Source organism: Macaca thibetana, chromosome 14 (genome assembly GCF_024542745.1).
Source record: "Macaca thibetana thibetana isolate TM-01 chromosome 14, ASM2454274v1, whole genome shotgun sequence".
NCBI classification, from domain to species: domain Eukaryota; kingdom Metazoa; phylum Chordata; class Mammalia; order Primates; family Cercopithecidae; genus Macaca; species Macaca thibetana.
The window spans coordinates 56,111,596-56,126,007 of record NC_065591.1 but is presented as its reverse complement, the minus strand read 5'-3'; the positions used below and the strand labels follow the sequence as shown (position 1 = coordinate 56,126,007).

General features: G+C 44.0%; 1 protein-coding gene across 2 annotated transcripts in view; it reads left to right on the top strand.

Moving 5' to 3' along the window:
* The window catches only part of IPO7 (importin 7), a 289,402-nt gene that overhangs the window by 217,789 nt on the left and 57,201 nt on the right, over nucleotides 1–14,412 (top strand). Inside the window, exon 2 of one of the 2 annotated variants that reach the window (XM_050756102.1) lies at nucleotides 6,463–6,671. In XM_050756102.1, the coding sequence (XP_050612059.1) occupies nucleotides 6,588–6,671 (84 nt within the window). In that variant the 5' untranslated portion in view covers nucleotides 6,463–6,587. Of the gene's footprint in view, nucleotides 1–6,462; nucleotides 6,672–14,412 lie in introns of those variants that run through there. The other variant, XM_050756103.1, reaches the window with a different exon arrangement.

Sequence of the window (14,412 nt, the reverse complement as noted above, 5' to 3'; positions counted from 1 at the left end):
ATAGTAAATAAATGATGATATTAAAATAATATTAAGATTAATAATTAATGTTATTGACAAATAACATCAATATTAATAATTTTAATCACACCTAATCATAGCATAGGGAAGGGATTCCCATAAACATCACTGTGGTCTCACTGGGTCAAGGAGAAAGAGTTTGAAGTTTAGGAGGCTGAGATGGATGGTTATAGCAGTATGATTTTTGAAAAGAGGAGTTACACAGAAAAAGAGCTCCAGAAATCCACATGGGGTCCCCCTCCACTTTTTCTGAATATTAAGATGGTTATATGCAGGGTGAAACCTCACAGCTTGGACAAATAATAACCAAGGAAGGGGTTAGCCAAAGAGTTCCTAGAGCTCTCACAGGACTAGGACACTAGATTAGAGAAAGCTTGTTGATTACTTGGGGGGCATCAGTAGAAATCCCAAAAAGGCCACACATTAGTTGTGCAGTAAAATAGCCCTATAGTAGATACTAACAGACTTGATCTTTTCTTTTATTTATTTATTTATGGTTGTATAGCTTTTTTTTTTTTTTTTTTTTTTTTGAGACTGAGTTTCATTCTTGTTGCCCAGGCTAGAGTGATCTTGGTTCACTGCAACCTCTGCCTCCTGGGTTCAAGCAATTCTCCTGCCTCAACCTACCGAGTAGCTGGGATTACAGGAGTGTGTCATCACGCTCAGCTAATTTTGTATTTTTAGTAGAGTCAGGGTTTCTCCATGTTGGTCAGGCTGGTCTCGAACTTGTGACCTCAGGTGACCTGCCCTCCTCGGTCTCCCAAAGTGCTGGGATTACAGGCATGAGCCATCATGCCCGGCCCTCCTCTTTTTTTTTTTGACTTTAAGCTCTAGGATACAGGTGCAGAACGTGTTACATAGGTATACATGTGCCATGGTCGTTTGCTGCACCTATCAACTCATCATTAGGTTTTAAGCCCGCATTCGTTAGGTATTTGTCCTAATGCTCTTCCTCCCTTTGCCCCCCCAACCCCTGCAGACTTGATCTTAAAAACCTTTAACTGGCTGGGCACAGTGGCTCACGCCTGTAATCCCAGCACTTTGGGAGGCCGAGGCAGGTGGATCACGAGGTCAAGAGATCGAGACCATCCTGGCCAACATGGTGAAACCCCGTCTCTATAAAAATACAAAAAAATAGCTGGGTGTAGTGGCACACACCTGTAGTCCCAGCTACTCAGGAGGCTGAGGCAGGAGAATCGCTTGAACCCAGGAGGCAGAGGTTGCAGTGAGTTGAGATCATGCCACTGCACTTCAGCCTGGTGACAGAACAGGATTCCGTCTCAAAAAAAAAAAAACAAAACTTTAAACAAGATTTGTAAGTATCAAACTGAACTCTATAATTTAATTGCTAACCAGGTCAAATCCCAACATTTGTTAAAGGAAAACAAGAAAACTCACTCACTCAACAACTTGAAATTCATATCAATATCCAGTAAAAAAGACACAAAATGCAACACAAGTTACTAATATCAGGATGAAAATATCACTGCAGATAATGTAGACATCAGAATAGTGATAAATGAATATTATGAACCACTTTATGCCAATAAATCTGAAAATTCTGATGAAATGGACATATTCCTGGATAGACACAGACTGCCAAATTTGACTTCAGAAAAAGTGGGCCGGGAGTGGTGGTTCACACCTGTAATCCCAGCACTTTAGGAAGCCGAGGCGGGTGGATCACCTGAGGTCAGCGATTAGAGACCAGCCTGGTCAACACGTTGAATCCCCGTCTCTACTAAAAATACAAAAATTAGCCAGATGTGGTGGCGGGCGCCTGTAATCCCAGCTACTCCGGAGGCTAAGGCAGGAGAATCGCCTGAACCCAGGAGGCAGAGGTTGCAGAGAGCCGAGATTGTGTCATTGCACTCCAGCTGGGCGACAAGAGTGAAACTCCATTTTCCCCCCCCCAAAAAAAAAAAAAAAAATTAGCAAATTGGCTAGGCACCGTGGCTCACATCTGTAATCCCAGAGTTTCGAAAGTCCAAGGTGGGAGGATTGCTTGATACCAAGAGTTTGGGACCAGCCTTGGCAACATGGTAAAATCCTGTCTTTACAAAAATTTTTTTAAAAAATTAGCTAGGCATGGTGTCATATACCTATAGTCCTAGCTACTTGGGAGGCTGAGGCAGAAGGAGCACTTGAGCCCAGGAGTTCGAGGCTGCAGTGGGCTATGATCATGCCATTGCACTCCAGCATGGGTGGCAGAGTGAGACTCTGTTAAAAAAAAAAATAGCAAATTGGGCCGGGCGCGGTGGCTCAAGCCTGTAATCCCAGCACTTTGGGAGGCCGAGACGGGCGGATCACGAGGTCAGGAGATCGAGACCATCGTGGCTAACACGGTGAAACCCCGTCTCTACTAAAAAATACAAAACTAGCCGGGCGAGGTGGCGGGCACCTGTAGTCCCAGCTACTCGGGAGGCTGAGGCAGGAGAATGGCGTAAACCCGGGAGGCGGAGCTTGCAGTGAGCCGAGATCCGGCCACTGCACTCCAGCCTGGGTGACAGAGCGAGACTCCGTCTCAAAAAAAAAAAAAAAAAAAATAGCAAATTGAATTCTGTAATATGTAAAAATGACAATACACCATGACCAAATGAGGTTTATGCCAGGAAAGCAACATGTAAAAATCTATTACAGTTATGCAACATGTAATGATGGTTTAGTCGAGAATGGGAGAATGGATTGCATACAGGACAGTGAACATGAGATTATAATAGCATATTATATTACTGCACATTTTCTATGTTTAGATACATGAATACTACCATTGTGTTACAATTGCTCACAGTATTCAGTACAGTAATATGCTGTGGAGATTTGTAGCCTTGGCCATGCATGGTGGCTCATGCCTGTAATCCCAGCACTTGGGAGGCTGAGGCTGGCAGATCACTTGATGTCAGGGATTACAGGCACACACCACCACATCTGGCTAATTTTTGTATTTTTAGTAGAGACGGGGATTCAACATGTTGACCAGGTTGGTCTCTAACTGCCGACCACAGGCGCTCTTCTTTTTTTGAGGTGGATCTCACTCTGTTGCCAGGCTAGAGTGTAGTGGTGTGATCTCGGGTCACTGCAACCAACCTCCATCTCCCGGTTTCAAGCGATTCTCCTGCTTCAGCCTTCCAAGTAGCTGGGACTACAGGTGCACGCCACCATGTCTAGCTGAGTTTTGTATTTTTAGTAGAGATGGGGTTTCACCATGTTGGCCAGGGTGGTCTTGATCTCTCGACCTCGTGATCTGCCAGCCTCGGCCTCCCAAAGTGCTGAGATTACAGGCGTGAGGAGCCTCCGTGCCTGGCCGCATCTCTTCTTAATTTTTGTCTAATTTCATCCTACCTCAAAATCAACTCTGAGACTATGTTTTATGCTCTTCTGAATTCTCAGCCTTCACCTTGCCTAAGGAGGCTTAGATACCTATGTTGACTGTAGTGCTGGGGATTGAGATTGTGGAACACCATAAGATTATGTAATTGTGTTTACAGTGGCTTAACAAATGACTTTTTTCACTAGTCTTATCATATTTATTTATTGAGCAGTCATTCATTTCGGTGTCTACCACAAAAAGATGGATGTGGTCCCTGCCCTAGAGGAGTTCACATGGAAACTTCCAGTCACAGAAGTCACATTGTCTGTGTCACCAGCTTAACAAAATAAAACTAAAATCTACAAAGAGGTTGAGTGTGCTAATCACTCTACCAACTAGCTCCTGAATGGGCCCTGGGGCCAAGCTCCCTTTGTGGATACAGGAATGCTGGCTCCCCAGACAGGATCTTGTACCCAGTGTGCTCTGTTCTCTCTGAAGAATGAGACACAGGCCCCATGCCAGCTGTAGATCTGCAAGCCTCACTGGCTCCCTGTTCCCAGCACTATAGCTTAAAACCATATTTTTCACCACCACTTCTTTTCCCTTTCAGTTTTAGAGAGAGGAAATCAACATTTTTGGACTACCTTCTATGTGCCAGGTTCTTTCACACACATTGTGCTCTGCTAAAATCTTCACAATTCCATGATATACAAGTCAATTCTGGAATCTAGGCATATAATGGAATAGCTTTTGAATCACAAAGAATGAAGCTTCAATTCTGGCTCAGCCACCTAAAAGTCATTACTAGTATTAATTCCTTTCTTCATTTATTCACTAAAGAATTTTTTAAACTGCTCCTATACATTCTAACTCTGTGGTAGGAAGTGAGGATACAAAGGTGAATAGAACATAATCCTGTTTTCAAGGCCCTCACTTTGGGCAGTGGAGCAGGGAGAGGAAAATTCTTTTTATTTCTGAGATGGAGTTTCACTCTTGTTGCCCAGGCTGGAGTGCAATGGCACGATCTCAGCTCACTGTAACTTATGCCTCCTGGGTTCAAACAATTCAGGGAGAGAAGAATTCTTAAACAGATTGTATTTGTAATACTATTACACTTTTTACAGGTTATTATTATGAAAACTTTCTGACTCTTCACAATTTAAGTAGCCTGAGCCTTGGGTTCTTCATTTGTAAATTTTTTTTTGAGACGGAGTCTTGCTCTGTTGCCCAGGCTGGAGTGCACTGGCGCAATCTCAGCTCACTGTAACGTCTGCCTCCCTGGTCCAAGTGATTCTCCTGCCTCAGCCTCCTGAGTATCTGGGATTACAGGTGAGCACCACCATGCCTGGCTAATTTTTGTATTTTTAGTAGAGATGGGGTTTTGCCATGTTAGCCAGGCTGGTCTCGAGCAAACTCTTGACCTCAGGTGATCCCACCCACCTCCCAAATTGCTGTGATTACCATTGTGAGCCACCACACCTGGCCTAAGTCAGGAATAATTCTGTCTTCCAGGCACAGTGGCTGGCATATAGAAGGTAGTAACATTGCAAAACCCACTGCTCCAGGGAAAGGCTTTCGTGTGCCTTTCCTTCTTTTTTTTTGTAAACTAAAAACAATAAGCGATCATTTAACGAATTGTATTTGAAGGCTTACAATTAATTTTAAGTATACCTGTTTATACAACTTTGTTACAATAATAACAGATATGAAAGGAAATTACTCCAAATCTCACCATCCTTTTAATAGAAAATAAATTATTTTCATTTGCCAACCTTGCTTTTCAGTCTTTGTCCATGTTACAAAGCCATATCCTTACACAAATACTTTTTTGTTATACTTTTTAATGGCTGTGAAATATTTAATTTACTGGATTCTTGCTATTTGCTTAACCAGTCCTATATTGTTCAACATTTCTCTTCAGAGGCAGAGTGATTTAGTGGAAACAATGGAAAGTTTGAAAACAAAGATCTTAGGTTTGAAATCTTAGTTGAACTTCTTACTACGTGACCTTGGGTAAGTTATTTAACCTTTCTGAAACAAACTTTTTCTTGGCTGTTATAAAAGAGGACTTTTTCTTTCTTTCTTTCTTTCTCCCCCCTCCCTCTTTTTTTAAAGAGATGGGGTCTCGCTAGGTAGCCCAGGCAGTAGTGTAGTGGCTATTTACAGGCACGATCTTAACAGGCTGCCACCTTGAACTCCTGGTCTCAAGCAATTCTCCTGCCTCAACAGGTGGATTACGCCCGGCTAGGAAGGTGAATTTTAATAGGGATTATACTTTTACTCTGCATTAAGAGGTGATTTATATAAAGTTCCAATTAAAATTTGGATGCTCAATAAAAAGCCACAATTTAAGTATTTGGTAATTACCAACATGTAATGTGATTAAAAACCTTTCAAATCTTCCGTGTTATTGCCTTAGGATAAAGTCTCATAAGTGGAATTACTTGGTCAGAGTTTAAACATTTTTTGTTTTGTCTTGTTTTTTTGAGACGGAGTTTCGCTCTTGTTGCCCAAGCTGGAGTGCAATGGCACGATCTCGGCTCACTGCAATCTCCGCCTCCCGGATTCAAGCGATTCTCCTGCCTCAGCCTCTCGAGTAGCTGGGACTACAGGCGCGTGCCACCACGCCCAGCTAATTTTTTGTATTTTTAGTAGAAACGGGGTTTCACCGTGTGAGCCAGGATGCTCTCGATCTCCTGATCTCATGATCCGCCCGCCTCGGCCTCCCAAAGTGCTAGGATTACAGGCGTGAGCCACCGCGCCCGGCAGTTTAAACATTTTAATGGCAATCAGAAACACATCTCAAATTGCTTTTCAGAGTTTCCTTCATTTACGCAGCCATTAGCAATAGATTGCACCACACTATCTGATTCCATTTATGATCACTATGGATATAGTACGTGAAACCTTTTGTAACTGATTGTTTTACTTTTCTTTTTGTGGAATTTGAACATTTTTCGTTTTTGAATAGCAAGACTTGTCTGTAGGAACGACAGCTTAGGCAGTCACGTGGGCTGCGGACTGTGTTTGTGGACTACATCTCCCAAAGTGCTCCGCAGGCGCGCCCACAGGAAGTCGCCGGGGCATCTCCCGCCTCCACGCCGAGGCGAAGAGGTTCTATCCGGGGCCTTGGAGCTTCTCTTTCCTTTCGCGCCGGTTGCCGCTGCGGAGCGCGGCGGGTCCATGTGCGCAGTGAGTGGCGCTATCCCTGGCCCAGTAGCACCCGAACCCCGGGTTTGACCGAGTCCGCGCTGCGATGGACCCCAACACCATTATCGAGGCCCTGCGGGGCACCATGGACCCAGCCCTGCGTGAGGCCGCGGAGCGCCAGCTCAATGAAGTAAGGACGCCCGGCTAGCGGTGGCGGCGGGCAGGCGGGCAGACAGAGGTGGCAGGCCGAGTCCCCAGGGCCTGGCCGGAGGCGCGGACGACGTCGTTGAGGGCCCCAACAGGAGGGTGGGGCGGACATCTGACGGCGACTTCCACGCCGGGGCGCCTCGATGTGGTGTGGTGGTGGTGGCTGCAGCCAAGGCTGCCTTTGCTTCGGATCCTGAGCTGGGCCTCTGCCTGCGGTCTAGGCATGAGGAGCCGGCTGAGGCGAAGCGGGCGTGACGGGTTGGACACATGGCCGGCTAGGGTGGCCGGCCGCCCTCTAGCTCATTCCCAGCTGGTTCCTCACGCCCAGGAGGGGGCGAAACTTACTGGGAGGTTATTCAGACGTTTCTGAGACCAGTCTCGCCGTCGCAGGGTTTGGAGGGTCTCCTGGGAATGCCGACCGGTCCTTTGGGGGCTGCGCCTGTCATCCTTGTCACTTGGCTGAGCTGATCAGTGGCCTGCCTCGGGCACAACTTCCTTCTCTCTGGCTGAGTTGCTAGGGAAGGCTTTCAAAGGCAAACCCACGTCTCATTAGTAGGACAGGGGTAGTGCGGGACATTCAGTCTGATCCCTGCTCTTCCACTGTCATAATGCTTCAGTCGGAGGGCTGGCTTATGTAGTGGAAATAATCAGGTGAAGTGCACCCTTCTAGGTATAGCTGCACCATTGATTTCTTGAGTGACCTTGGGCCAAGTCACTTAACCTCTTGATCCTGAGTTTTTCCCATTCATAAAATTACGCCACAGAGTTGCTGTGACAGTCAGGTGCGATAATGTTAAGTCTGAGTGCCTTGGAATGTGCCGAGCTCCTTATCAGTTCAGATATTGCATTCTCTGAAGGTTTTTGTTTCCCCCATATTTTGGGGGGACTGCTCCTTGGAAAACAGCTTTATTGCATGAATATTTATTGTACTATCTCCAACGTCATTCTTTGTTTCTAAACTTTTGCAGTTTTATGTATTAATGATCAGTATTTTAGAGCCTCCTTAAAAGGGCTGCTGTAACTTTTTTGCCAGTTAGTAACTGTCTTTTAGCATACTGCTGAATCTGCCAACTTTGTTGAACTTTAGTGTACATTTTTTAACTGAAAAATCACACTTTAAAATAGAAATTCAACTATTTTATGCGTCTTTTAGCTGGTAAATAATTTAAAAACGTTGTTTATATTGACTTACCAGAAACAGCTGAAATGTTACTAATTGGACTTTTTCAGTGTAAAGGGCTGCACTAGAGATCCCTCCCTCATGGAACTTACAGTTCAAGCAGACTACCTACAGAGTTTACAGAAATTAAATGTAAAATTATTTCAGAATGTTAAATCTATTTTGTATGTAAGTGAGGTCATTATACCACACGAAGTGATGATTATGTGTTCAAATTTTTAGACTCGAAGTCACCTTGGGAGGAGCTTAATTTTTTTGGATATAAAATAGTGAGTTGAACCGTATTACTATTTTGAACCGTTATGCAGCTATGGAAGGAGCAACGGATCACTTTTTGTTTTGATTTGCTTTGTGATCGACATGGGTTAAGGTGAACATTATTTTGCTTGTTAAATAATAATGCAGTTACAATTCTAGAAAAGCTGAAAGTTTAGTCACGGTCATTTCTATCATGACTTTGCTGTAATCGCGTATTATTTTGACTAATTATACTTGCGTGTAATTATTAATTTTAAAAGTGAGTACTTGAAAGAGTTGGTTTGCTTCTACAAAAATTGGGGAAATAATACTTCCTGAAAATCTGAAATTCATTTATTCCTCAGATAGACATTGCATGTCTAGTATATGCACTAACATCTTGTAATAGAGACCTAGGGTATTTGACAAGCTAGTTTTTGGAAAATAAACAAATGATCAAAATAGCATTCAAAGCCTTTTTTACTTAACCATTAAACTACTGTTCTGGAATACTGTCAAACAGTGAACACCGCTAATCTGTCAAAGAAAATTTATTACATGGCCTTTACTTTTGTAATCCTTAGCTATTTACATTTCATACATTTCTTTCAATTATAACACTTAGATTTTTAAATATTCTTCCTAAGGTAAATTTTCTATTAGTATATTTACTTTCATTCCATTTTAATACACTGCTTCTCCCTCTCCCTTCTCCCATTTAAATATTTTTTGCTTTGACTTTCTTGTGGCAGAACATTGATTTGGGAGACAGATCTCAGATAAGTCTTGAATATAGTAAGAATGAGGAAGTAACATTTCTGAAAGGCTCTTGCTTTGGAGAAGATAGAAGAAGGAATTATTCTATGATGTCTCTCATTCCACTGAAGCTGTGTTTTGGTTCATTTAGAACCAAAGAAAAAGATCATTGACATTTGAATGAATCTCTTCACTAAGTGAAATAATCACTGACTCAATGTAAAATTTGTAAATGTTATTAAAGTGTTTATAGTGTAGATAGTGTCAAAATAAAATAGGGCTTCTGCCTCAGAGTCTTTGCACTTAACTCCTTGGAACTCCTTTCATAGTTATCCCCCTAACTTGTTCTCTCATTTCCTTCCATCCCTGTTCAAATATTTCCTTATCACTGAGGAATTCCTTGACCATCATACTCCCTATCTCCTTTCACTTGTTTTCCTCTATAGCACTGATTTGTCATACACATTTGGCTTATTTTTAAAATTAATTTTATTTGGCCGGGCGTGGCGTTTCACGCCTGTAATCCCAGCCTTTTGGGAGGCCGAGGCGGACTGATCACTTGAGGTTGGGAGTTCGAGACCAGCCTGACCAACATGGAGAAACCCCGTCTCTACTGAAAATACAAAATTAGCCGGGTGCGATGGCACATGCTTGTAATCCTAGCTACTCGGGAGGCTGAGGCAGGAGAATCGCTTGAACCTGGGAGGCGGAGGTTGCGGTGAGCTGAGATTGCACCATTGCACTCCAGCCTGGGCAACAGAGTGAGACTCCATCTCAAAAAAATTAATTAATTAATTAAATTTAAAAAATTGGCCAGGCACAGTGACTCATGCCTGTAATCCCAGCACTTTGGGAGACCGCGGCGGGCCGGGCGGATCACCTGAGGTCGGGAATTCGAGACCAGCCTGACCAACATGGAGAAACTCCGTCTCTACTAAAAATACAAAATTAGCTATGCGTGGTGGCACACACCGGTAATCCCAGCTACTAGGGAGGCTGAGGCAGGAGAATCGCTTGAACCTAGGAGGCAGAGGTTGCGGTGAGCCGAGATCATGCCATTGCACTCCAGCCTGGGCAACGAGAGCGAAACTCCATCTGAAAAAATAAAAATAAAAATAAATAAATTTTTTTTTTTATGAGACAGAGCCTTACTCTGTCACCCAGACTGGAGTGCAATGGCGCGATCTCAACTCACTGCAAGCTCTGCCTTCTGGGTTCATGCCATTCTCCTGCCTCAGCCTCCTGAATAGCCGGGACTACAGGTGCCTGCCACCACGTCTGGCTAATTGTTTGTATTTTTAGTAAAGACGGGGTTTCACTGTGTTAGCCAGGATGGTCTTGATCTCCTGACCTTGTGATCCACCCGTCTCAGCCTCCCAAAGTGCTGGGATTACAGGCGTGAGCCACCGTGCTTGGCCTTTTTTTTTTTTTTTTTTTTTTGAGATGGAGTCTTGTTCTTGTTACCCAGGCTGGAGTGCAGTGGCGCAATCTCAGCCCACCGCGACTTCTGCCTCCTGGGTTCAAGCGATTCTCCTGCCTCAGGCTCCTGAGTAGCTGGGATTAGGTGCCTGCCGCCACACCTAGCTAATGTTATATTTTTAGTAGAGACGGGTTTCACCATGTTGGCTAGGCTGATCTCGAACTCCTGACCTCGTGATCTGCCCGCCTTGGCCTCCCAAAGTGCTGGGATCACAGGCATGAGCCACCATGCCCAGCCTATTTATTTATATTTATTTTTTGAGACAGGATCTTGCTCTGTCACCCAGGCTGCAGTGCAGTAGCACCATCATGGCTCACGGCAGCCTCTCCCTCCCGGGCTCAAGCGACACTCCCACTTCAGCCTCTCAAGTAGCTGAGACTATAGGGATGTGCCACTATGCCCAACTATTTTTGTATTTTTTGTAGAGACAAGGTTTCACTGTGTTGCCCAAGCTTGTTTTTAATTTTTTCAGAGCCAAGGCCTTGCTATATTGCCCAGGCTGGAGTGCAGTGGGCTCTGCTGCACTACATAGCTTAGAACTCTTCGCCTCAAGCAGCCTCCTCCTTTCTGAGCCTCCCATGTGGTGGGACTGCAGACAGGTGCTACCACACCTGGCCTAATTTTACTTTTGTTCTCTCCACTATAGTTTTAAGTTTCATGAGGTCATGAATTATTATTTTTTGTTATTGTTATTCCTTAATTTACCAGTAATAGGCTTTATGACTTACTGTTATAATATTAGTAAATAGCAATATGGGCTTTAGCTCTTTTATTTATTTTTAAAAATTTACTATTATTTTTGTGGCAGGGTCTCACTCTGTTGCCTAGGCTAGAGTGCAGTGGCACGATCTTGGCTCACTGCAGCCTCCAATCCCAGGTTCAAGCGATTTTCAGGCCTCAGCCCCTTGAGTAGCTGAAACTTAAGGTGCGTACCACCATACCTGGCTAATTTTAGTATTTTTAGTAGAGACGGGGTTTCGCCACATTGTCCAGGCCAGTCTCAAACTCCTGACCTCAAGTGATCCATCCACCTTGACCTCCCAAAGTGCTGAGATTACAGGCATGAGCCACTGCACCAGCCGGCATTTTTAAATATAATGCCAGGAAGATACTTACGAAATACTCATTCCGAAGGATAATTCCCAGTCTGGTTCATGTAACAGCAAATGTCTGTGTGCTAGGCACTGAGCTAAGTAGTTGGATGCAGAGAAATTCATGATCACTTTCTTACTAGAGCTCCATAATCACTATGTCACTGGCCCTTACAATACATGTGGTCAGTACTATAATAAAACTATATGTAAATTTTGGATAAGGAAACTATTGGATCTGATTTTGGCTAAGGTGGATATGATCTTGGCATCAATAGTCTCTCCCCTGTTGTATTTGCAGCCAAGAAAAATGCTGTAAGTAGAATTAGAGGGTTTACCCAGAAGACATTTAAACTCTTAGTTCCTAAGCTCAATATTTTATATAATGGTTATATATATATATATACACCTTTTTTTCTTTTAGTGGAGTTTTGCTCTTTTTGCCCAGGCTGGCGTGCATTGGCGCCATCCGGCTCACTGCAACCTCTGCTCCCGGGTTCAAGCAATTCTCCTGCCTCAGCCTCCTGAGTAGCTGGGATTAAAGGCATGTACCACCACACCCGGGCTAATTTTTGTGTTTTTAGCAGAGATGGGATTTCACCATGTTGGCCAGGCTGGTCTTGAACTCCTCACTGCAGGTGATTTACCCGCCTCGGCCTCCCAAAGTGCTGGAATTACAGGCGTGAGTCACTGTGCCTGGCCTAATTTTGTATTTTTAGTAAAGATGGGGTTTCACCATGTTGGCCCAGTTGGTCTCGAACTCCTGACCTCAGATGATCCGTCTGTCTTGGCCTCCCAAAGTGCTGGGATTACAGGCCTGAGCCACCGTGCTCGGCCTAATGGTTTTATGTATATAGGCAGCAGTGCTACTTTCTCACATGCTTTATATGAAAAAGTGAACTTGCTTTTGATAAGTTTCTTGATATTTTGGGTTTTTTTTTTTTTTTTTTTTTTTTTTAAACTCACACTACCCTGGCTCACTTTTGGGATTGTCACAGACGGTTAACTATTACTGCTGTATGTGATATACCTTACTTATAAATGGTTCATTTGATTTCATTTTATTAAAAGTATTTAATTAATGAAAATCTTAGGTCTGGAAAAGTGTAAAATAATGGCGTATTTGTAGGATAATCTGGAATGTTTAGAAATAAAGCAATAAAAGAAGACCAGAGTAGCCTGTAGTTTAGATAACATTCCTTCACCAGGAATATTTTAAAGTTACTGTTCTGAATTTGGGAGAAGGAAAGTCCCTGGATACTTTGGCTCTTAGATAGCAAGTTATTCAGTGACGTAGCTTGTTAAAGATCTGAAAGAGGCTGGGCGCAGTGGCTCACGCCTGTAATCCCAACACTTTGGAAGGTAAAAGCAGGGAGAAGATCACTCGAGTTCAGGAGTTTAAGACCAGCCTGGGCAACATAGGGTAGACCCTGTCACTACGAAAAAATTCTTGTAGTGACATGAGCCATGGCACCCGGCTGCTAAACAATTTCTAATAAAAAAGTTTTTTTTTTTTTCAAGTTCCTAGTTGGGGACCAGGTGCGGTGGCTCACGCCTGTAATCCAGCACTTTGGGAGGCCGAAGTAGGCGGATCATGAAGTCAGGAGTTCGAGACAAGCCTGGTCAACATAGTGAAACCCCGTCTCTAAAAATACGAAAAATTAGCCGGGTGTGGTGGTGGGTGCCTGTAATCCCAGCTACTTGGGAGACTGAGGCAGGAGAATCGCTTGAACCCGGGAGGCGGAGGTGCAGTGAGCCAAGATCCTGTCGTTGCATTCCAGCCCAGGCAATAGTGCGAGACTCTGTCTCAAAAAATGAAAAATAAAATTAAAGTTCCGGCTGGGTGTGTTGGCTCACACCTGTATCCCAGCACTTTGGGAGGCTGAGGCGGGTGGATCACGAGGTCAGGATCAAGACCATCGTGGCGAACATGGTGAAACCCCATTTCTACTAAAAATACAGAAAATTAGCTGGGCATGGTGGTGGGCGCCTGTAGTTCTGGCTACTCAGGAGGCTGAGGCAGGAGAAGAGAATAGCATGAACCTGGGAGGTAGAGCTTGCAGTGAGCAGAGATCACACCACTGCACTCCAGCCTGGCAACACAGTGGGACTCCATCTTAAAGGAAAAAAAAATAACATAAAACTTCCTAGTTGGAAAGCATAAAAATGATATTGTAAAATAATATAATAATAATAATTATTATTATTATTTTTGTGACGGGATTTCACACTGTTACCCAGGCTGGAGTGCAGTAGTATGAACATGGCTCACAGCGGCCTTTACTCTCCTGGGATCAAGCTATCCTCCTGCCTCAGCCTCCCAGCTAGCTGGGACTACAGGTGCACACCACCATGCCTGGCTAAGTTTTTTATTTTTTGTAGAGATGAGGTCTCTCTTTGTTGCCCAGCCTTGTCTCCCAAAATACTAGAATTACAGGTGTGAGCCACTGCACCTGACATATTACTGTTTTTTAACAAAGGCAGGGGGACACAGTGAAGAGCCTTAGCCCTGTCCTGAGTCTACGACTATAATGACTTAACCTCACTGTGCCTCATATTTCATGTAGCCAAAGTAGATGTCATATTTGCCTTTGTCAAATTCTTTTTTTTTTTTTTTTCTGGGACAGAGTTTCGCTCTTGTTGCCCAGGCTGGAGTGCAATGGTGCAGTCTCAGCTCACCACAACCTCCGCCTCCCGGATTCAGGTGATTCTCCTGCCTCAGCCTCTTGAGTAGCTGGGATTACAGATATGCACCACCACGTCTGGCTAATTTTGTATTTTTAGCAGACGGGGTTTCTCCATGTTGGTAGGCTGGTCTCGAACTCCCAACCTCAGGTGATCTGCCCACCTTGGCCTCCCAAATTGCTGGGATTACAGGTGTGAGCCACTGTGCCCAGCTTGTCAAATGCTTTAGTAACAACAAAGGTTAGAAGTTCCTTGGTTCTTGAAATTACCTGGTTGTATTTTATGTAAAAATCTG